Here is a 24,010-nt window from a genome sequence, read left to right as displayed (position 1 = left end):
ACTAGCTCCCCAGATGGCAGAACCTGCCCTCGCAGGACTGTGGCGCATCATTTAGACGCTGCACCACTGCGCCAGAAGTGTTAAATAGACTCTCAGGAATCCATAAATGTAAAGCAAAGCATGGCCATTACACATACATGGGCATCAATCTGTTATCGCCATGCGAACAGCTTCCGTCCGTGAATAACGAAGCACTGGAAATGATGTAAATATCGAAGTGATAGCGCATCGAATTCGCATTTGGCTTAACTAAGCCAATCGACCGTCATTTTTTGTGATGAGCTTTCTTATAAATCTTCGCATTCATTCCTACTGAAATTAAGCTCCCCAGGTAGCCGATCGCAAAAGCTCAAACGGCAGACGAGCGGGACCCATGTGCGTTGGCATCGATGGCGTATAAGTAACATTGCTGATGCCATTCCTTTCTTTGAAACAAAACAGCTCTTAGTAGTTGGCCTCTGCACTGAGCCTTTTAGTTTGCGTTCTGTCGCCACTGAGGGCTCTAAAATGGTTGTCGTTCAAGTCGCTTTCGAGTAGCATTCAAGTCGCTCATTAACGTACCTTAGTAAGTTGGCAACGGCAGCCTCACTAATGATGCTGCTGCCTCCGGGCCAGATGGCAACCGTGTGAATCAAGGACCAGTTTGTCTCCAGGATGCCATTGGGGCTGCTCGCTTTTCCGCGGAATATCTGCTCGAAAGCGAACAAGTGTAACATTACCGCAGGGCTCCCCGCTTCTCTGATAAATCTGATAGATTGGCTAGCTTCTCGGACGCACAGAATAGTCTATCTCAAAAGAGTGGGCCTGAAGTTTCCTTATGCATTTGACATTGTTCTTATTTTTTGTTTCCCTTTTCGTCATTTTGAATTTGTTTCTCATTTCTCATCTATGCCATGCATCTAGTGGTTTCATCGATGACGATGCGCTAATAGCGCTCCATCTGAAGCGCAGCGCTGGTGACGTGATGGTGTTCTGGAACACTGCCTTTACAATGCCGTCAGCATGTGCCATACTGACTTACTTTTACCGAGAAAAGACCTGGAGAGATCCGCCTAGTGCTCCACGCTGCGCGTACACAGTTCACACGGGGTCTTCTGGTGCTACTCAAACACTGTTCTTATTCTTCACTGGGAGCACTTTGGATGGGCTCTGTTCTTGTTTATTTTGCGAACACACGGAACAAAGCTTAGAACAAGTTTTCCCCTAGGTTACAAAACCGTATACCGTCACTTTCGGTGGTACCGTCACTTTCGGTGACAAAACCGTATACCGTCACTTTCGGTGGAGAGTAAGAAATCACGACTATCACACATATTTTCAAGAAGGTAACCACTGAAGCTTAAGCTAACCCTGTTTAAGCCTAAAGTACTCTCCTGCAAAGTAAAGTTATAAATCACACCGCTGAAGTTAATTTCAATGCGCTCAAAACAAAATTATAATCACATTTTACTCTTCTGGCAAAGAATTGCGTCGCAAGCAGTTCTTAACGTCTATCGATATCACTGAACCCACGGACAATCAACCACCTTCGGCGGAAACATTGATCACCCCGTGGTGTAAGCTGATAAGCTGATTTCCCTACACGACCCTCGGGAGGGTGGAGGGGAGGGGGCGGTGAGGGGTGTTGGGAAAGGGGGGGTGCTTACACACCCTCTCATTTTTATGAAGGCATAGCCTTAATTAAAAGAATGTTTTTTTGCACTTCTAACTAAAAAAAATTACTACCGTTTCTCCTCTGTCCTCACCATTCTCCCTCCCAGAGGAGATTTAAATACTCCCCCCGCTTAATTTCAATTACAGGGGAACCCCTGTTGTCAGGAAAGTGTAATGCGCCATACGGAAGTTGTGGACGTGGACCCGGCCCGTAACCTCGACCTCACCAACTGCATTCTATCCGTACTCAGCCATAGCTAAGGAACGCCTAGAGGAGGGAGTACGATAGAGTGTCACGCATGCTTGTATTTTCCTTGAGTCCCAGTGAGCACGACTTAATGCAGGGTCACTTACATCGCTGTAGTTGAGGGCTCGGCCACTCGGCCTGCCGTCCTTGAGGATGCTGTTGATGATGGCGAACCCTGAGAAGTCAGACAAACTCAGGCGCTCGCTAAAGTTCCCACGCAGAGTACTGCGAAGAGAATCCCGCACTGCGCTCGCATCCCAGAGCGTCGCTCTGGAAAAGAAAAATAAATAGTAAGTGCACTGCCATAAAGGTGTGGCACGGAAGGTATGGTATGGTATGGTATGGTATGATATGGTATGGTATGGTGTGGTGTGGTATGGTATGGTATGGTATGGTATGGTATGGTATGGTATGGTATGGTATGGTATGGTATGGTATGGTATGGTATGGTATGGTATGGTATGGTATGGTATGGTATGGTGTGGTAGGGTATGGTATGGTGTGGTAGGGTATGATATGGTATGGTTGGCACGTTATGGTGTGGCGTATTGCATTTTACGAGTGCATGGGGTTTAGCATCCCGCACCAATTTGAGACGACGTAGTGTTGGGCGGCGGGTTAATTCCGGCCATCGGGCTTCTTCGACACTCAATGACACCGCACTCAAAACAGGATTTTTAAGCACGAATTTTTTGTGCTCCCCTTCTCACACACCCAGGCGGACAAGATGCCGAACCACAATCAAAATTTTTGTAACTTTCGATCCGATTGGCATGCAACTTGGGTCAAGCTAACACAACCGGTGCGCCATGAGCATAAGCGCCCCGTGCAGGAATTGAACGGTCTGCAATCACTGCGAAGATCGGACTCTTGGCGGCAGCGAGTAGCACTAGAGTTTTTATCTTTTCATCCCTCGCAAACTGCGACGCAGTCTAGCGTGGAAATGATTCGCATGTCAAGCTTGCTTGAAGATGTAATGAAAACGGAAAACGGAACGCCGAATGAGGACAAAAATTTAGTTTAGTTTATGGTGTTTAACGTCCCAAAGCGATTCAGGCTATGAGAAACGCCGTAGTGAAGGACTCCAGATATTTCGACCACCTGGGGTTCTTTAACAGTACACGGGTCTCTAGAATTTCGCCTCCATCGAAATTCGACCTCCGCGGCAGGGATCGAACACGCGTCTTTCGGGTCAGCAGTCGAGCACCATAAACACTGAGCCGCCACAGCGGCACTTAAACGAGGACAGAAGTAGAACACATAGGACAGGACCAGCGCCGCCCGGACTTGAGTATCTTTCATACGTGTCTGACTTGCCCTGAAGATGGCTCCAAAGCGATGAAGATATAGTGCACTTCCAACAGCACCACTTTTCTTCTCAAGCAATACAACACCACTCGAAACTGGCAGATTGAGGCGGCGATCAGGTTAACACACAAAATGGCGGGATCGGTGCGGAAACTTCGATCACTGAAAGGGCCCACTGTAGAAGTAATTTGCTGAAGTAAAACTCCTACTTGGGCTAGTTGGTTAACGCTGGAAGATGTAGTGAAAATGGCGCGATGGACAAGGCCGCTACATTTTCAAGCATGAACCAACTAGCCCAAGCACCAGTTTTACTTAGGCAAGCTTGCGTTTCTGTGCGCCTAAGCTTCGGGCGAAATGATGTGCAGACATGGGGAGTTTAAAACAGAATATTAAGGGCTGCCGAAACAGGGGCGGCCCAAGCACGCACTCCCAGCCGAGAGGCGTCACGGATGTAATCGTTGTTTGCCAGACGCAATACTTTTAATAAAGGTTCAGTTTCACTCCATCAAGCCAGTCGCTCCCAGAAAGAAAAACAGTGCTTGTAGGCCTCGAGGAGAGTCGATTTTTGTGGCCATTGTCCCAGGACCTTAAGTATTCTCTGATAAAGGGCGAGGACCGAGGGGGCCCAGGGCATAACGCAGCCTACGTCTTTCGGTCACCAAAGCAGTGCACTCACACAGGAGACGTACAGTTCTCTCTTCACAGCCACTTCTTTCACAAGCAGCGCTGTCGGGGCCGCCCCAATAAGGGACATGTATTGCTTTGCAAATGCAAAACCGAGCCATAGGCGGCAACACAATGTTTCTTTGAGACATGGTATTCAGTTCAGTTTATTTACCTTAAAGGCCCCCTTGTATCGGGGGTATGTTTTGGGAAAGACGAAGGTGCAGTCCAGGGTTCAATGCCCTGAGGTGACGGATGAAAAACTGGCCAGTGTTTCACGTAGAAAGTGGGAGCTCGAGCGCCAACCTGCTTAGCTTACACGCTACGTCAGCTTTTGATACAGGAATGCGGACTTAAGTCCGTCACTATGATAATCGGGCAGCTTCGTCAGCGGTGCTTTTTTCTTTGATACTGCAGTGTCTTGGCGACCATTGAAAATTGATATCATGACCTTTCGATATGACGCCGCAATGACTGTATCCCTTACTACTTTTCTATTTCTCTTCTCAATCCCATCAAAGCTCTTCCCTAGTATAGGGTAGCCAGCCAGGACACCCTACTGGTTAACATCCCCCTTTCCCTTTTCCTCTTTATCCCTCTCTCCTTCAGTTTCACTCGGAACGTGCAAGAGCAGAAAGTTGGGCGAGTTAGTTGAAATGCATACTGAAACAATTGCGCACAAACACGAGGACAAAGCAGGAACAAGACAAGGACGAGCGCTGGAACTGAATATTTATTCCAAAACACACGCATATATAGATAGCAAAAAAAACAAAACGGTCAAAACCGAGCTAACATCAAGAATATCACATGTCACCCCCTGCATACCCGAGTGATTTGGCCAAAAAGCGGAACTCCCTATCTGAGAAGCGGACGGAAGTCTGGCTGATGCATTTATCTCCACTCGGAACGCACTAATCTTACAGACCTCTCCCGTTCACTCGTCAACGCCTCTCTCGCTTGTTTTCCACTCTAACAAGCTGGCCGGCAGAAGGGCTCTTGGTACGGTGTTTATGGTATGACCAACACAAGATCCATTTCAAGAATAAGGCTAGGAACATCCATAATCTATCATAATTACGCCGGCTCTGCGAAGGATTCCATACATGCGCCTACCGGGAATATCTTTGCAATCACTGCGTGGCGCCTCGACATCAACAGAGCTTTAGCATAGTAGAGACGTTTTCAGGAAGACGTAAACCAGAAGTGGGCGCACAACTACAACCGTGCGTGCGCCGGAGGCATCCGGTAATCTCAAGCTCGTTTCCGCTAATACGTCTCTGATAGGCTAAAACGTCATCCCCGCGTGGTATATGCAGTATTCCCAATCTGTGCCGGCAGTCAGTATCAGCTCATTGGGGTCACAAACGTGCGACAGTGACCACAGCCCACGAAAGGTTTACTTCCCATTGTTTACATGTTCACGAACACCTATGTCAGGTTGGCCTTAGTGTTAAACGTCACAGATTTTGGTTGCTTATTACGCGCGTGATCACAAGGAACAATAATCTATGCCGCTAAAAATCGCGTTATCGAAGGGAACCTTGATGTAAGCGTTGATTTATAATGCGACAGCAATAGCAGGGCGATGAATATGAAACCTGTCCGGCGTCGGCATCATTGTGAAGCTTTCACCTGCCACCAGTGGCAGGTAGAGGATTATATGTAGGCAGATTCACTGGTGAGAGAGAAATCCAATCTTCCCTTACAGGGAAAGGAGGGAGATGCGACAACATTACGATTGCCATGAAGGCAAAAACTGTCCTGCGTCACCGTCAGTGTGAAGCCTGCATTTAACAACCGTGCAAGGTGGCAAGTAGTGTTTATGGGCGTTTTCCTCTCTCAACCTGCCACGTGCCACAATTGGAAGGTGGCAGGTGGATAGAGATAAGTCTCCCTTTGTGGGAAAGAGGACGCAGAGGCTGACCTAAGAATGACTCAGCAAAAACTGAAATGACTAATAATAGCTCAAAGGCAAATCAGCATTTCCTCCACATCAATCCAACTGATACCCCCTAACTTTTTTTTCTAAGCCTCAGTGGTTGTCTAGCGAGCACCGGCAGCCGAATTTCGATGGAGGCGAAATCTTAGAGGACCATCTACTGTATGATGTCAGTGTGCGTTAAAAAACCCAAAGGTGGTCGACTTTACCGGAGCCCTCCACTACGGCATCCCATATAGCCCGAGTCGCTTTGGGACGTTAAACCTCATATCCTAAACCAGAAATCATCACTGTTAGAGAGAAGTGTTCAAACAGGTAAAAATTTTCTCAATCTCAGGGGTTGTTGAGGCAATAAGTCTTCATTCTGTGCTGTTTTTTCACAAAGGCTCTCACGAAATGCAAGCGGCTCTCCCAAAACTCCTGCGGCAATTTCTGCAAACACCATGATGGCTACACAAAGAAACAGCACTGTTGTAAGAGGGAAAGTTTAGCTACTCTGTGCATGTTCATCACCGACGCTGGCCCTGTGCACTCACACGAGCCGGATGTAGGTGGCGCCCCACATGCCCAGGTGCCAGCGGCTCTCGTTGAAGCGCATGATGGCTCCCTTCACGCGCCCGTCCAGTTGGCCCTTGTTGTACATCCGCCATAGAGCCGGCGTGTTGTCGTAGTACATGTTGACGATGTTATTCACTGCGAGGGGCGTACGTGAAGGACAACAGAGCTAGGTTAAGGCCACGTATATGTGGCCTCGGGACAGGATCAAAAGAACTTGTGCAAAACAACCTGAACCACTAAGTAGAAATTTCATTGCAGAAAACGATGACGATATATTCACAGCTTGATAATGCGGAATCGAAGGGTCCCTCACTGTGTTCGCGTTATGAGCAGACTGAGTAAATAAAATAAGGAACCTGATGTAGATGGCAGCAAAGCGTCCGTTCGAATAAACCGGAAGTTCGAATTACCATGACTTGGTAACAGTTACTTCTTCAATCCGGATCTGTTGGTTACATTTCCCCGGCCCCTTTTCTTAAAAGAGCACACAAATAACCTACGCGGGAGTTTCCCGCGCAGGTTCCGTAGGGCATTAGCGCCGCCTAGCGTCCATCAGCGCACTAACTGAGTGAGACAGAGGTTGCTATCGCGGCTAGAAGTACGGAACGACGAGCGAAAAACCGCAGAGAGGCGGTGGAAGGGAGGGGTGTTAAGCAGGCGTCAGTAACTCGTAGGCACGGTTGCTCATCCTTCCGTGTAAGGAACGCATTCGTCATGATATGCGCAGCGAAATAAACAGGCGAGAGATATAAAGAGAGAAAGAAAAAAAAAGCACAACGCGGAAGTCATCGACGACGACAGGATTCGCCCAGTGTGGCATACAAAGCTGTGCCTGTGAATAATATAACATTAAAAGAGTCACTGCCCTCGCATTACGGCGTAATGCCGTGAGTTGCTCTTAGTAGATAACGCCACAGTGTATTGCATTCGTTCGTCGAAGAGGTCCCTGCGTTTACCAAAACCACTCTAAAAGTGTCGTCGACCACACATATACGCCAGTCTGCCCTGAAATGTTCACGCTTAATGAGAGACGCAGGCGCTACGCTACACTGATACTCAACGGCTTTACTCACGCTTTTGCTGCTTGAAGACAAACTGAGGTGGTTTGCTCTTGTCTGTGGAGTACATGAAGAACCGGATGTAGACGTAATCGGTGCACACGTCAGTCTTCTTCCACAGCGAAGACTGCAGGTACTCGAACACGCATATCAGCCTCCACGGCACTGTCGAAGCACAAAAAAAAAGAGCAATATGCGGTCAGTGTTGATGGTCATGGTTACAGGCCGGAAACGTTCACTGCTGGAGAAAGGCTTCAACTATTGATCTCCAATTAACCTCGTCCTGTACCACCTGCATCCAACTTGTCCCTGCAAACGGGACCTCGCATCTGTGTTTCGTCTCTTTATCTTGTCCTTTGTCCCTTTGCCTTCTGACAGCTGCAGCTCAGCTGCTTAAGATAGTTGATAGCTCTTTTCGCGGCCGGCTCCCTCTTTACTTTCCATTTCGCTTCATTCTGTACGCAATAAAAACATTACGAAAACACACCTCACTTTTTAGGGTCCGCCGGCTTTTTACGGCGCCTTAGACCTTATAAGCAAACAACCATTGCAAAGCTTCGCGCTATTTCCTCCCCCTTAAAGAAGTATCGGCATAATGCTTGAAAGGAAAGACACGAGAAATAAACACTGCAAATGCAAACACTGATGTTCATATTAGAGCGCGCATTATGACTTTAGGCACTCAATCAACATGCGCGATTTCAAGGCCTGCGCGTTGCCGTCAGGTATCTGTTGCCCTATCATCAATGACTTCATATTCCAGTTCACCTAGCCGATGGCCTCAAATACAGCCCCAAAATTTTTCAGTCAGTCCGCAGCGGCGAATTGGCATTGAGATACACACATTCACATGGCTTGTAGACCATACGGCGCCACCGTATTGCAGCGCTGGGTGTCAGTGCACTGGTTATCGTAATGCGTAGCTCGGCAAGCCGATGGGCTTCTTCCGCACGCTGCAGCCAGGCAACGACGTCGAGGATGTATTCGTGGCTGACATTTCCTTGCATGACGTCGAGCATGGTCATGGCTGCCTTCCCGTGGACGAGCCTAGTTGGTCTCATTAATGTGGACTCCCCGTAGGGAGGGATAGCATACGAGGCCTTGTGTTCGACGTCTACATACAAAGCGAGGATATTGAAGATCGTTTTGTTTAATCATTTGTCTAGCGAAATAATTCGTGGATGACACGCGCACGCCTTCCTTTGGCTAGTTTCGCTGCACAGCAAGATTGCTTGGATGAGTGCGCCAATAAACACATTTCATCTGTCTGTGATGAGAATATCGGAGAATCGTGGCGAAGGAGTATATTGTCACGTTGTAGTGACGGCAGTCCAGCAGTCAGGAAGACAACAACAAGCCTTGCAAACCAAGCTCTTTATTTGGGCTGACTTGCGCCCGCAAAAGAACTGAATCACTCGCCGGCGGCGTAAGCAACACACGGGTTCGTCAGTCTACTACGAATGCCCGCGCAGAATTTTGCACTCTGTTCTTTTACCACGGAGCAGGGGATGTCTTTTAGGCGTAGTAGTATGTTGCTGCTATAAATCAATTCTTACCTTATGTCGACGTGGGGAAGGGGCCAAGTAGGTTAATGTTTATCTGCTAGAAAGCTCTCGGTCGTGATTGAATTGCCTGTAGAAATCAGATTGGTAACGTTTCGCAGTGTTGGAAGCTACGGCAACTCCTGACGCAGTGTGCCACGTCAGACGAGATACGGAGCCGCTAATATTAGTCTTGAAATCGGCGCAGGGAAAGAGTAAAGCCGACATGGCGACATTTTATGTCGTGGTGGGAAACCTGTAGAATTTCCTGAAGCTTGCAGGGTAGGTGGTCTTGTTAGGTGCACGGATTTAGTTCTGAAGACAACAAAAGAAGAGTAATCCAAGCTTGAACAGTCCGGAGGATGAAGGCTTGCCTTCCGCGTACTCTGTGAGGCACTGCAACTCAGGGTTTCAGCATTGGTGTTGTGCCCAGTTACTTATGCTTATAGCTTCGAAAACAATGTCTTAATTGTCCTTATTCGGCCGCTTGCCGACAGGGACTCGAGACAGGCAGTCTGCGTCGCTGTTCTTGCGTTCAGACTTGTAGACGACGGTGATGACGAGCTTCTGGACGCGCAGGCTACACTGAGCAATGCGACTGGAGGGGTCCTTCAAATCTGCAAGCCAGCACAGTGCGTGACGATGGCTAGCGTTAAATGGTCGTCCATGCAGGCAGGCCGGAATTTTAATGTAGCCCAGATTAAGGCGAGGCAATCCTTCACGGCCGCCAATTAGTTAGTTTCGGCCTTCTACAGGAAATAGCTAGCATGTATGATTAAATTCTTTAGACCATCTGTTTTCTGAACGACGACGGCACCTAGGCCCACGCTGCTTGCGTCGTTATGAATTCTAGTCTCTAGTCTCAATTCGTAACTTTTTTTCTGAAGGAATTTTTTTATACATCCGGCGCAAGGTGTCCTGGAGGAACGGGGAAAAATGCACCAATCTGTAATAATCTACGATGCGTCCATACTGGGAAGCTGTCTCTATATGTTGCCTCAGCCATAAAAGAATATTGGCTAGTGGGTGGTCTTACGTCTCGCCTTCGTCCTGGGGAAGACAACGACATGGCAGCAGCGAAACGCCGACAAACCCTGAGACGCGCGTTGGGTGAGCGCCTGGATTGCCACGGAAGCCGCGTCCGTCTGCCAGGTTGAGCGAGCGCATCCCCTACACCGAGTGTGAACGCGCGTTCGAAATGCGCGGGAACGCCGCTCATGGACATTCCGGCGTCTGCGCTACGTGGATGGCATCGTTCCCCCTCTCCCAGCGCGTGACGGCGGTGTGATCCCTCGGGAGTGACTGAGTGCGTGTGTGTCTGTGATTGGTGCCAGTGAGAACTTCCTTCCCCTACAGGCCCGGCCCCCATCTAGGGACCCTAGGGAAGGGAACTCTTTAAAACCTCGGCAGCGGCACGGTCGAGGGCTCTTTGTCATCGAATGGTCTCCTCATGAGCTGTCGTCTTGCAGCGTTCCTGCAGCTCACTTGTAAATATGTAAATTCCTGTATAAAGTCCTCTCTCATTGTCTTTTTCTAGCAGCCTCGTCTCAGACGTCCCTCATTCCCTCTCCGGCACACGACCATGCTACCTCGTATGTAACAAACTGGTGGCAGCGGTGGGACGCGAAACATCGGACGCCAGCGGATAGTTGCGGACAACGGGACGCTGAGCAGCAGAACGGCGAGTCGGGGGCAGTGCAACGAGCCCTGTGTGTTGACTGGTTGCCTGCAGCGGAACGACTGCGCTGGATTCTTGGCTGCGAGGTTTGGTGAGTGCGGGACTTTCTTCTGCTGAGTTTTGCCAGGCTTTTGTTAGTGTCAGGAACAGAGCTGGTAATTGGGTTGTCGTTGCTGCTGGGTTAGTTACAGCAAGACAATAGCGGGCAGTAGAGAAGCAGCACTCGGAACAGCCATGGATTTGAAGACGCTGCGCAAACCAAAGTTACTGGAGCTTGCGAAAGAGTTGGGTCTGGAGGTATCAGACAAACTCAGAAAACCAGAACTGCTGAAGGCTATTCTTGCGTTAGAGGCTGAAGATGACGAGCTTTTGGAATGCCTCGAGACCATTAAGGAGAGAGAGCTGCGGGAACAGGAACGCGAAAGAGAGCAGCGGGAACAGGAACGCGAAAGAAAGCTGCGGGAACAGGAATACGAAACAGAGATGCGGGAACTCACGCGTGAACTTAACGCGATCAGAGGATTGAGAGCGCGCACTCGCTTAAGTTTTTTTCGGAAAAGGCGAAAATTTCAGAACTTTTCTGGAAAATTTTGAGAGAATTTGCATGGAGGAGCAGCTAGACCAGAGTTATTGGCCAATTGTGTTGATGGGATTCCTCCCATGTGAACCCAGAAATGTCTGGGCGAGGTGGTCTGACGAGGATGCCCACAACTATGCAATAACTAAAAGTGCGCTCCTCCGATACTTTCGTATTCCCGCGGAGGCAGATTTGGAAGGCCAAATTGACGGTGGTAAGCTACACCGCGATAGTGTCAGGGACCGAGTTAGACGCTCCGCTCTGTCGCCGGATGACACGAGTGCTGTGCAGAAGTGGCGGCATAGGACAGGTTTGGTCCAGGAAAGAAAGGCCACTTCGGCAGCGAGGACCGATGAGTTCGGTCGAAAAGCTAGCGAAGAGTGCAGATCCGCCAGCCGTGAGGGCTTGGGGGATAATGTAGGCACTAAGGCTAGCAACGAGGAAGAGTGCAGATCCGCCAGCCGTGAGGGCTCGGGGGATAATGTAGGCACTGCTAAAAATAAGGAAAGGGGCAATGCGTTGGTTTTGAGCCCAGAGAAGCATGCACTTTCCGCGAAGGAGGCTGATTGCTGCGATCGAGAAGGTAGTACCCAGAACAATAACGCTACGTTCGCCGAACAGCATCACATAGTTCAAGTTCCAGGGAAGAGCGTTAGGGTAGTAGGATCGATTAGCAAGCCTCAGGAGAGCAAGTTGTTATGCCCAGCAGAACGTAAAGGGCAGTCGGGACACTTAAGTGCTACGACACGGAGTGACTCGTCAAAAGAGCGAGCCGATAGTTCGAATTCTAGTAGAAAAGGCGGCTCGCTGCTGAGTCAAAAAGCGGATGAGAAGGCTGAGTGCCCCGCGAGAAAGGGAAACGCGCAGGGTCGATCTGCGAAGGAAGTTTCCTGAAGGCGGCCATGCGAAGGGAGAGCCAGACCGAGGTGTGCTCTCGAGAGAACGGACGAAGTACGGGCCGAGCACATTGTAAGAAAGGCCGGCCATCAGTGTACTCGTCCGAGACGGTCACCGTGGCACTCCATATACGACAGGCACCGCACTAGGGCCAGACTGGTTAGGCGTATACAGACCGCGCGAAAGCCATCTGACCGATTGTGGCGACGCTGCGATAGCAGGACGCGTAGAACTCGGAGCGGGCCACAGAGAAGCCCGCACAGCTACCGTACGAAAGAACGCCGCAGAACGCGCTCCAGACGAAGGACATTGCCGAATCAAGAAAGGAGTTCTCGTAGGCGTTTCCTTCATGCGCGACCGTCAACCCCTCGCTTTCAACTGTTCAGACGCGGCTCAGGTGTTAGAGACACGCGGCCGGGGTGCGGAACAAATCAATGTCGCGTGGCGTCTGTGGCTCGCAGGTGTCGAAGCAGAGTTAAGCCCTTCGAATTTTGTGAATTGTCGGCTGCTGAAGCCACTGTTGGTGTGCGACCGCGCAGGGCGCGGTTGAAGAATACGCGACCCCTTTGAGCCGCCGCGCGGCTCGTTAGCAGCGGATTCCGAGGATGTCTCTGCTGTTTGCTTTTTCTTTTTTAAACCATTCCTGCAGACAAAAAGTTCGGCAGAAAAAAAAAGTTTTGAGCAGGAATAGGTTTCCGACGCGTTGTTTGCATTGAAAGCGTTTCTTTTGATAAAGATTGTTTGGAAAAATGCACTAGTGGTGCCCATGTGTAGCAGCGTCCGTTAAAACGCGAAGTGCTAGGCAGACGGTCCATTAGGCCACTAGTATAAGCGCCTGGAGTCGCTTGATTTTTTTGGAATTTGGGAAATTAAGGTGACTTTGGCTCCGATGTTGAGCGAATCTTTGCGGGGATATGCAAGGTGACGGCAGTATGCTGCTATGCAGAATGAAATGTTGTGGTCATTACGAATCGGATTACATCACAAAAAGGGGAGTCTCAAAGGTAAGGCCGATAGCTTAAATTGAGGTCCCTAGCGCAAGAATCAGCATCATAGTTGCAGTTTGCTGGTGGTTTTTTTTCCTGATATAGGATTTTGAGCCTATTGGTTTTGTTTATTGTTTTAAATTGAGATGCGCTTTGTGGTGTAATGTGCCGATCTGTGGGAGTTTTCTGAGTGCTGCTGGACTACTCCCAGGGATTAATTGACTTTGTAAGAGGGAAAGAGCCTGGCATTGCTTAGTGGGGATTGTGTCGTGCTTGCGGACTGAGCGGTTGGGTTTTCGGCGTGGTTCTAACGCTAGAGGAGCACGAGTCACTTTGCCGTGCCCTTTGGGAACCTGCACATGCAAAGGAAGCCTTCGGGGTGCGCTGAGCTCCAGAACCGCCGAGAGACAACCGACTCCAGTTGAGACCAGCCTCAAGTGACATCCCTCCGGACAGCGGATGCTGTCCCCTGTCCATCGGGATCTGCTTCCCCCGGCGGGGCAGTCTGTTACGTCTCGCCTTCGCCCTGGGGAAGACAACGACATGGCAGCAGCGAAACGCCGACAAACCCCGAGACGCGCATTGGGTGAGCGCCTGGATTGCCACGGAAGCCGCGTCCGTGTGCCCGGTTGAGCAAGCGTTTCCCCTACACCGAGTGTGAACGCGCGTTCGAAATGCGCGGGAACGCCGCTGATGGACATTCCGGCGTCTGCGCTACGTGGATGGCATCGTTCCCCCTCTCCCATCGCGTGACGGGGGTGTGATCCCTCGGGACTGAGTGAGTGCGTGTGTGTCTGTGATTGGTGCCAGTGAGAACTTCCTTCCCCTGCAGGCCCGGCCCCCATCTAGGGACCCTAGGGAAGGGAACTCTTTAAAACCTCGGCAGCGGCATGGCCGAGGGCTCTTTGTCATCGAATGGTCTCCTCATGAGCTGTCGTATTGCAGCGTTCCTGCAGCTCACTTGTAAATATGTAAATTCCTGTATAAAGTCCTCTCTCATTGTCTTTTTCCAGCAGCCTCGTCTCAGACGTCCCTCATTCCCTCTCCGGCACACGACCATGCTACCTCGTATGTAACAGTGGGGATTCATGCATTTCGGTCGCCGCCACAAACCGTGATCATGCGCAGTCTACCTGATGGGATTGGACTGTTGGCTCAATGATTTGGGCTATTCATGGCAGTTTTAATGACGCGCACACAGCACACCGATAGAGATTTTAGGCATTTCTAAGTATACTCGGTAATGTAAAGGCTTTTAGCGCAAAACGACTAAGAAAGGACGGGGATAGGTGTCTGTGTTCTGTCCCCGTCCTTTCTTAGTCGTTTTGCGCTAAAAGCCTTTACATTACCAAGATGAACCAACTCGCCCAGCAGAACGTGTTACTAAGTATGCTCGGTTGCAAAGATATATTGGATGCAATACTGATATGCTGGATAGAATACTTACGACGTGTCGTTGTTGTAGCTGTAAATAAGAAAGCGGAATAAAACATTAGGACAGAGGCAACTAAGACACAGTGAAATAAGCATAAGAAAACAACACCGTATATCATCGACTGCATAGCCAACGGATGCTGTGCAGGAAAGCCCGTTCTGGAGAATGTTTTGAGCTGGACCATAAATATTTCACATCGGTGTAGGTCCCAATACTTTGTACTATGTTTTCTGCCACTTTCGCAATAAATATTCGTTTTCAGTTAACTTTTTTGTTATGATATTTAGGACAAATTGAGCTCTTTAATTATGACGATGATGAATTTTTACGGCGCAAGGTATTTTCGTTTGCCCAAAGTGGTGTCAAAGACCCATTTTCCACCTCCCGCATGCGATGCGCAGTTTAATTAATAAAGTAAGTATGGAAGAATGAAGGTCTGGCATTTTATGTTGTAGTGTGGGAGAAAGATATCCTTATTAACTGTTTATTAGGCAGAACATTCCAAAATTTCTTCAGCATTCTGTACGGCCGATACCCATGTCCTTGCGCAGCTTGAGTAATTTACGCGGTGTACACGCACGGCTGTATTAGGAGAGTATGCAGGCGTCATACGGTCTTTGCCGACTATATTGAGCTTGTACGGCGGATACAGAGAGCTGTCTAACAAAAGGTAAAAACAGCGCTAAATTAAACACAAACCACACAGAAAGACGGATAGGACGGGCGCCGACTAGAAGTGTCAACCGTCCTCCAACCACCAACCGTGACTCCAACCATCCTACCCGTCTTTCTGTGTGGTTTGTGCTAAATTTAGCGCTGTTTTTACTTTTTGTTAGACAATGCTCCACCAACTAGCCCAGCAACATGTACTGTTATACAAACAGCTCTGTGTGGAACGTACGGACTCTTCCCTGGTTAGTGAGACACATAAGTAGTCCTTATGCATAGGTGAGACGAGCATGTACGCAACTGCCTTTGCACCTGATGTTTTCTGCGAAATTTGAGTCATGAGTGTCCAGTGGCACATGTTGTATGGCACTCGAACTAACCTTCTCCACATTCACCGCAACGTGCTATAAGCAGGTGTAGATACACCGCAACCTGTTGGGGCGGTGCTCGTGCGGAAATGAATTATCACAGGCTGCGCTTGCAATTAACGATGGATTCACCGCACATTTCCTCTGCTTTCCTTTTTCCTGCAGGTTCGATGGAAGCTAATGGGTTCTGTACTGAACGTTCACTTGGGCGAGTTGGTACAGCTGCATTCTTGCAAAACAGCGCGAAATACGACGAACAGGAACAAGACGGACACGGAACGAGCGCTGTTCCATGTCCTCCTTGTTCTTGTCCGTCGTAGTTCGCGCTGTTTTACTAGGAAGTTCTATCGAGGCTACCTTTGCGACCTTTATCTGTTTCCTGACTAGATTAGCTGGATAATAGCGATCGCATTTGCTCCAACCAACGGGTCGACTTACGCAGTGTATGCTGTACGGGACCGTAGATATACCGCGTGATTTTTCTTAATGTTCACATGGTATTTAAAAACTTGTGAGAGGTACGTCGCTGCCCTCTGTGCAGGTGGATTGTACAGCAAGGTGGACATAATGTACGTGATAGAATTCTCTAATGTACGTGATAGAACTATCTTATGGACTTTCTTATTTTTAATTTTAGGGTCAGAACTAATTGCGAAATTCCAGCCGTCAACATCAAAGGTCAGCCGAAATTTTGAATTTCGACAAAAAGATAACTAAATAAATCATCACTCTCGTTCGCAATATCGAAGGTCAAAATTACGCATTTGAAAGCCCTTTGTTCAGTTCAGTTCAGTTCAGTGCATTTATTTCAGTCATGTACAATGGCTGAGGAGAAAGGAAAAAAAGCCGCGCACGCGGCTTGACAAAGCTCCCATCTCCCGTGGCGGCTTGGCACGGCGATGACAGACAGCAGTAAAACAATAACAAGAGAATGCATGAAATAACAAATATGTACAATATCTTCATAACAGATCACCAGAATAGTCTCGGTACTGTTACACACACGCAAATGATAGTTTAATCACAGCACATGGACACTTTGTTTATTTACAGTTGGATATGATTCATTCTTTTGTAAGAACATATTTCTGACAGCGTTATATGAAACGGAAAGAATGGATTGATTAGTGAAAGCGTTACTATTAAGGAAAGATGGCAACACATACCTGAGAGTTTGAAAACCGTAATTTGTGCGTGGACAAGGTACATACCAATATTCGTAGTGTCTTTTGTTGTGAACAGCGGTATTTTCCCTTAGATTCGCAAGGTCAGCAAAAAATGTGGTGTCACGATGTACCTGAGATTTGTACTGCTGAATTACACGGTACTGATGAATAACCCTTGCATCCATAATGCGGTATTTTGCAAATAGAGCACTCGTATGTGCTAAGTATGTGGCACCCGCAATTGCTCTGACTGCATTTTTTTGTAATGTCAAAACCTTCTGAATATTAGTTTGCGTCGTTGTACCCCAGACCAAGTGGCAATATTTAACATGGGAGTCAAAGAGGGCATGGTAAATAACAAGTTTTGTCCTAGTAGGTATCATGCACTTTAACCTTCTGAGTATGCCGACAACGCGAGCTAGCTTACTCTCCATTTGCTCGATGTGGTAGTCCCACAGCATAAATTCATTGAAGTGAACGCCAAGTGTTTTTACAACATTAGTTATTTCTATCATATTACCACCCAATACTAAATCTGTATGTACTGCCCATTTAACATTTTTAGCTCTAAAAAATATCGCCTTTGTTTTCCGTGTGTTTATTAGTAGGGAATTTTTTTCAGACCATGAGTTAAGTTTGCCCAACACGCTGTCCGGATTCCCGGACAGCGTGTTGCCCGGATTCACAGAGTTGCACATTTATAAAATGGCGTCGCTGGCAGTTCTAATGAAGCAAATACAGACGCCGGTTGTGTGTTTTATGACGAAGAAGCAATCAACGTGATTTGTTTGACGATAGTGAGCGCAGCGACAACATTTTCTTAATCTCCAACGTAGGAAAGCCATCTCACCACTACACTGCACTTTTCTATTAAAAGTGAAACCGACGACGTACTCATGGAGAATGACGAGGAATCCAGCGTAGATATTGACGTCATGGAGTCCGACGTTCCGCCTCCGCTGTCCGACGTCGACCCCAGCGAGGACGACATGTCCTGCCCCGTCGTGTTCTGCGTTCCCCCTGATTGAGGTGACATCCCCGTGGAATCGGTAGATGACACGCTGCCGGTAGCGTCTGAATGGCTGCTGTTGGCGGTGTTGGAGGTGCCGTTACCGAATGGGGGGCCGGTGTTACCGCTAGAAGTGGTATTGCTTGTGGTTACTGCGAACAAACAAATGAGAATGACGCTCTTGAGGGCATCGCTCTGTGACATATGTCCACAGTCTCCGACTTAGGCCAGAGTGATCTATTTGAGGTAGTACGTAAACGCGTTGGTACACTAACTATAACCCGTCACACAGAAATGGTTGCGCGGCCTTGTCCCAGGGGTCGAAGCCGAGATACAGTCTTGGTGATAAGTCTTAAGGCCACAGCTAGCGTTCAGTTGCAGCGAAATGAACGTTCCTAGAGTGCTGCGGGTAGCGGATTATTCTGAGCACAAGCAGAAAGCTTCGATCTCTACCACAAGAAGAAACCATCTACTAGCATTCCAGGGTCATTCGGACTTTAACAGTGTAATCACGGCTGTTATGCGGCTGAAGGGAAAATATTTTGGCCTTAAGACTTTTCTCTCGCCAAGGCTGTACGTTTGTATCCGGAATGCACTTCAGATATTTGTGAGACCGGAATTCTTCACTGTTCTTAAATATCCACCAAACCTCACCGTAAAGCTACGGAGAATTTTGATATGCTGCTCGAAGCTACCAAGCTGTGGTGCTACAGCCTGCAAAAGGGCATCGTCCGAGGTGCTCTTCGCCATAGCGACAGACAACCAATCCTCCTCACTGGAAATGTAACGCTGCAATTCGACGTTTATTCTTGTTTTCTGAGCTCATGTAATGTAATTTCTTGAGAACGTAGGGCCCCACCGAGCCCTTTTTAACATGCGTGGATGCAGTTCCGGCTACAGACGCCCGACGGTCGCCACCATTAAAGCAATAGCTTAAATGACGTCGTGACATGCAGTTTCTAGCAAGCAACCTCAAGATGCTGTCGAATCGTGCGTGAGTACGTCTCCTGCTGCAACGGCAGACGACGGGTAGTTGAAGTTTAAATGATAATTTCTAGCTTTATTTTTTGCCCACTTATTGTGTCTGCAATTTGCTAGCTTCCTGTCTTAAGTTTGGAATGAACAATTCTAAAGTTCTAAGCGATGCTTCTAACCGTTTCGATGCGGCGCCACTGTCGAGTGTCAGTGCGCTAGAACAAACTTCTGACTTTTCCCGCAAACTGGTAAAGTCGCCGGCTGTGTCCCATGTTAATCAATAAAGCGCACCTTCGCGCCACAAAACGACAAATCCAGCACCGCCAAAGAAAGCTTGCGAGCTAAGGAGTACAGCTGGACAGTCGCAAGGGACTGGAGCCGAGTGCCTTGAAACTTTCTAAATTCGAATTTCGCGACTCCTCACCGGTAAGCGTAAATCAACGCACCTGGGATCGTAAATATAGCTTGGCGCTCTTGCCTTTTTTATTATTCTGCGCTAATTTTGGACACCCGCTTGATCTTCCGCCCGGTTAACCCCCTTTCTCGCAGTGAGACTAGGGTGTACCTCATATCAGCCAGTTACCTCGCATTTCCTTTCATCCCAATACCCAAAAACCTTTCCTCCCTAGTTGGAGACTCCACAGAGCTTTCGATTACTTTACAGATTTAACAGAGCTTAAATTCTACATGCACAGCGCTGAGAATAATCTTAGTAGTTTGAAGTTTACTACGAATAGTGACTGAAGAAGGCTCACATGAAACCGCATTGCGCAGCCGAGCTAAGAAGTTAGGTTTAGGATTATGGAGGTTTAACGTCCCAAAGCAACTCAGGCTATAAGGGACGCCGTAGTGAAGGGATCCGGAAATGTCCACCACCTGGGGCTCTTTAACGTGGCCAAAATTTCCGCAGCTCTTCACTACGACGTCCCTCATACCTGAGTCGATTTGGGACGTTAACCCCGGTAAACTTAAACATAGAAGTGTCGTTTACGCAGTTTTCACTACTGGTCGATACCATGCTGATCGTGAACCACTTGCTCCTAAAGCAAGTACTGAATACAAACCATGGCGACGTTCCCGCTTTTAATTTGCGCGAAAAAAATAGCTGTTACCAGCTGAAGCTCGTATTGTGGTATGAGAGAGTTGAGTGAAGGCAGGAGACGTGCAAAGGGCCCTGTGGTTCGAATTATTTCTCGCTCGAAATATTTTACTCGCGCAATGGGTGCTCTATGTTTCCTGCCGTATTGAGAATTTTGGGCCGAGCAACATGGAGTTTTCAAAAGCTGAGCAGCGATTTTAACGAAAATCATGTGCTCTGGTGAGGCATTCTTCCGCTGATAGCGTTGCTCATTTATTTTCAGTCATTGTTTGATGGAAGCCACAGATTACGCTTGAAAACTAACTGCTCAGAGCTGAGCTATAAAGGCGATCACTGAAATTTTTGAACCTTTAGATTGAAACACCACCAGAATTATAACGGCTGCGGGCGAGTCTTACGGCGGCTTATGGCACTCGCGCAAACAACGGCGCCTCTAGCGGCTGGCGCTGGCCCTACATGAAACTCAGGCTGTAGTTCCGTCTCCACACGAAGCATTCGAGGACTTCGGTGAGACTTCGACCGAAGCTTTTTCGCCCGCTTTTAGAGTAGACACCCGCAACTGAATCCAACTCTTCGTAGGCATTCGTGTTCGTTCATACGATGTTCAACAGATATCCACATCATTCTTGCCGAAAGCATGCAATATACCATAAGGACGCGCGTGTTCTTTTTTACGCTCTGACGAAAGGGTAGCGCTTATATAACGCAATATTGCTTTCTTCTCGTTACGACGTCATCTATTAAGGGATAATCTTCAAATCAAAGAGCATCGCTAACGGAGGTCGTAATTTATCTAAAACTCCCCTCCTTCACATCTTGATCAACGAGAATACCACTGAGGCAAAGGCGCTACGGCCACTTTTCAGTTTGTTGGAACACCCACCAACGAACCCAAAACGTGAATCTTCTTGCTTTCTCCGACAGCACATAAGGATGCGTTTGCCGGTTCTGTAGCGTCGGAGGAGTTTTCATTGAAGACGTAACACGAAGAAACAAGGCGTAAAGAAGATTGGAGCCATTCATCGCGCTACGTTGTTTCTGGCATCCTCAGTTGGAAGGGGCATGACCTTGAGCTGGCGGTGTTCGTGCCTCGGAGTTAGAGAGGGCTGCTCTGTGTAACGAGGTGAACGCCGCCTCAACCGTCACAGATATGTCTCTTAAGATAGGGACCTTTAAAATAGGGTGACCCTATCGGTTAGGGATGTAGCGGAATAGCGGAGGGTTGAATGCGCAGGACAGTAACCGAAGGGGCACTATTGTCCTGCGTCTGCGCACTGGCACCCTGCTATTCCCCTCTTCCCCTAACCAATGGGATCACCCTATTCTATAAGTCTCCAGTGTCGCAGAATTCTGCGTTACAGAGTGTGGTAACCGCCGGGGGGTTTGATTCGATGCCATTTAGGTTGTCCCTCTCGCAAACACCACTGATATTTTCCGTGAAGACATTCTCTGATTGGTCGACAGGGCCGTGACGTGCAGCACCACAAAATTCAAAAATCTGAGGATTAGAATGTTCGAGTAGGGTCCATTGGATAATCATGTTCGATATACAAACCCGACCTATTATTCCACCTTACCCACCCACTAATCCTTTCCAACCCACCTTAATTCACCTCTTAATCCCCACCAACCCACATGATTGCAACCACTAATCCACTTATTTTCGCCTAATAAACACCACTAATCCACTTCAATCCACTATCCCTGGCGAGGTTGCTTCCGAAATTGGGTAGTCCTTTGAAATATTTCCTGGTGTGCCAACTTCAAAATGCTATCGCATTTTTTTCTTTAAGAGCGTAGTAAACAAGATCACAGTTTTGTTTATCTGTGCTTGGGACTCGGTAAAAGTTTCGTTGTACTCACTCTTTCCGCCGTTGCCGCCGCCGCCGCCGCCACCTGTATTCCCACCCGGCTTATACTTCGGGCTCAGGGTCTTGTCGCCTAACGAAGGAAAATGAGCAGCTTTAGAAAGCAGGTATATTCGCAGTCTCGTTACCTGATAAAATTCATTACGTCCTGTTGCCGCTCCTTCCTCTCACTACCACGATTGAAGTCTTACCATGTGCACCCGTAGAAAAAATCGGCATTAGATCAACTCAGCTGAACCTGGTTAGTTGGAGCGAAAGCTTGGTCGCGCCATCTGCTGGACCATCAGGTATACTTCGTGTTGGGGTTTCAGTGGGTGTCACATGATGGCGCTGCGACTGTACGCCATCCATGAAGGGAATTCACCAGAAACCTACTTCGCTAATCGCTTCCTTGAGATATCTGCAATTTACATGCTCGCAATTAAATTATTCATGCACGCCTCAGTACATATCTCGAAGATACGTTTCTTAGATATATATGCATTCACTTGACGCGCCTTGATTCTCCAACATCCGAACAGTCCTGGCGGAGTGGAAGCGTCGCCGACTGGGATGCCGGGCGCCCGCGTTCGATCGCCGCCTACGCCACAATTTTCTTGTTTTTTTTTTATTATCTAAGCCATTTCAAAGTAATATATGCAGCGTAGCGTGACCTTCAAGGTTTGTGTTCGAGAAATGGTGCTTACGCTAAAAAAATAATCCTTGCACATATTCTAAAATTTATTCGTTTTGCCATGAGAGCCAAGTGGCCCTAGATTTTTTTTTGTTTACTTCTACGCTTATGTATATGCTTCCGATCCTCTTGTTGATGCGTTTGACGACGTTTGTGACATGCGCACAATGTAAATTAAGAGGCGATATTGACAGAGCGGATAGAATTAAGACCAAAAACTAACATCACGGATTGATGAATAAGAGATGAGATCTTGTCAATGAAATTAAAGCTGGTTACCTTAACGCTACGATGAGCGAAGAGCGATAGCTGCTTCGCGAAGTGGTGAGCACAGTAGTGCCTCCATGCGTGGCTACCACTACCACTGAGCTGCCTCTGCACAAGCAGCCCCAGTAGACTACGAAAAATTGTGCGGTATCGTGGCCGACAGGAAATGTACTAATCTTGAGGGGCTCAGTATAGGCCTTAGTTTCGAATTGAGTTGCCCAAGTTGACCTTCGCTGCAGTTACTCGCAACGTTTGTTAACAGTAAGCGCCAACGGTGACATCTTCCCAGCGGTATATTTGGTTTGACGTCCCGACGCAACATATTGCCTGCGTGGGACGCCGTAGTGTAGATCTCTGTATTAAAATAGACTATGTGGGGTTTTTTGAACGTGCGCTGGCATGCGCAGCATATTCGCATCTTTACGTCTCGCCTACATAAAATGCGGTCGTCACGGCCGGGATTCGATCCCGCGACCTTGTAATCAGCAACCGAACACCACAGACACTTAGCCACTGCAGCAGGCTAATCAGGGTTCTTGCTCAAACTGGGACAAGAACGCCGGAAAAGGCAAAGTAGAAGGAAAACAGTGGACGACCACTGTTCCGTTCAGTGCGTCATAGCCTCCGCTGTTTTCCAAGTATGAGCCATCACCAAACGCTTAACTTTACATACTTCCGCGTTACAATTCTTGCTCACGTTAAGGACGATAATGATGCCGACTTACTATCTTCCAGTTCTCCGCCTGTATGTAGAAAAAAAGAAGGCAAAGTAAGAGAGCGGGTCAAATAACGTGCAGTATATCATCATATTGTCACCTCCGGGCAGTAATCGTTCTCGCCTCGGCACGACACACAGCACGGCGTCAGTTGCAACAGAAGTGCGGTGGCACGTCAAACCCACATGTTGGAGTAGTCGGAAATGTTAGATAAAGAACTAGTCGACAGTATCGAGCTGCCGGAACTTTGCAATCCAACGAGCATGAGGTTGCATTCGAAGGCATTAGAGCGGGTGGACTTGGCGAGTTTTTTGATGCTCCAGAGGCTGAATTAGTTCGTTTTTCAAGTCCTGGAAGACTATAAAATATCCCGCAAAAACGGCTTTCCAAGCAGAAAACAAACGGAAAGGACGCGTTAACAAGGAGGACAAGTACATAGGACAACGCTGGAACACAACTGAAATATTCTTTACTTGGTGAATCGCCAACAGAACAGGGCGCACGGGCGCGAGAGCAACCACAAACGCTATCAAAACATAAATAAGACAATTTATTAAGTTAGGGAAGTTTGCATGTGGCAACTTGCGTCCCATTCATGAAACTGTACTCTTTTGCCATGAACCACCTTGTGAACGCGTCCTTTCCGCTGGTTTTCTA

General features: G+C 48.2%; 2 protein-coding genes across 2 annotated transcripts in view; one reads left to right on the top strand and one right to left on the bottom strand.

The window, feature by feature from the left end:
- LOC149347487 (uncharacterized) overlaps nt 1-24,010 on the top strand; it is a 226,490-nt gene that overhangs the window by 23,940 nt on the left and 178,540 nt on the right. The gene's annotated exons all lie outside the window — the stretch shown is intronic.
- The window catches only part of LOC149347488 (uncharacterized), a 58,216-nt gene that overhangs the window by 11,219 nt on the left and 22,987 nt on the right, over nt 1-24,010 (bottom strand). Inside the window, exons 5-10 of the mRNA XM_089586031.1 lie at nt 21,693-21,770; nt 17,641-17,766; nt 7,445-7,594; nt 6,350-6,506; nt 2,008-2,170; nt 562-689 (exon numbers count right to left, since the gene is read on the bottom strand). Of these exons, the coding sequence (XP_089442157.1) occupies nt 562-689; nt 2,008-2,170; nt 6,350-6,506; nt 7,445-7,594; nt 17,641-17,766; nt 21,693-21,770 (802 nt within the window). The remainder of the gene's footprint in view (nt 1-561; nt 690-2,007; nt 2,171-6,349; nt 6,507-7,444; nt 7,595-17,640; nt 17,767-21,692; nt 21,771-24,010) is intronic.

Source organism: Amblyomma mixtum, chromosome 4 (assembly GCF_055824585.1).
Source record: "Amblyomma mixtum isolate Tamu chromosome 4, ASM5582458v1, whole genome shotgun sequence".
In the NCBI taxonomy this organism is placed as follows: domain Eukaryota; kingdom Metazoa; phylum Arthropoda; class Arachnida; order Ixodida; family Ixodidae; genus Amblyomma; species Amblyomma mixtum.
The sequence above is the reverse complement of the archived record's forward strand: the minus strand, read 5'-3'. Positions and strand labels throughout refer to the sequence as shown.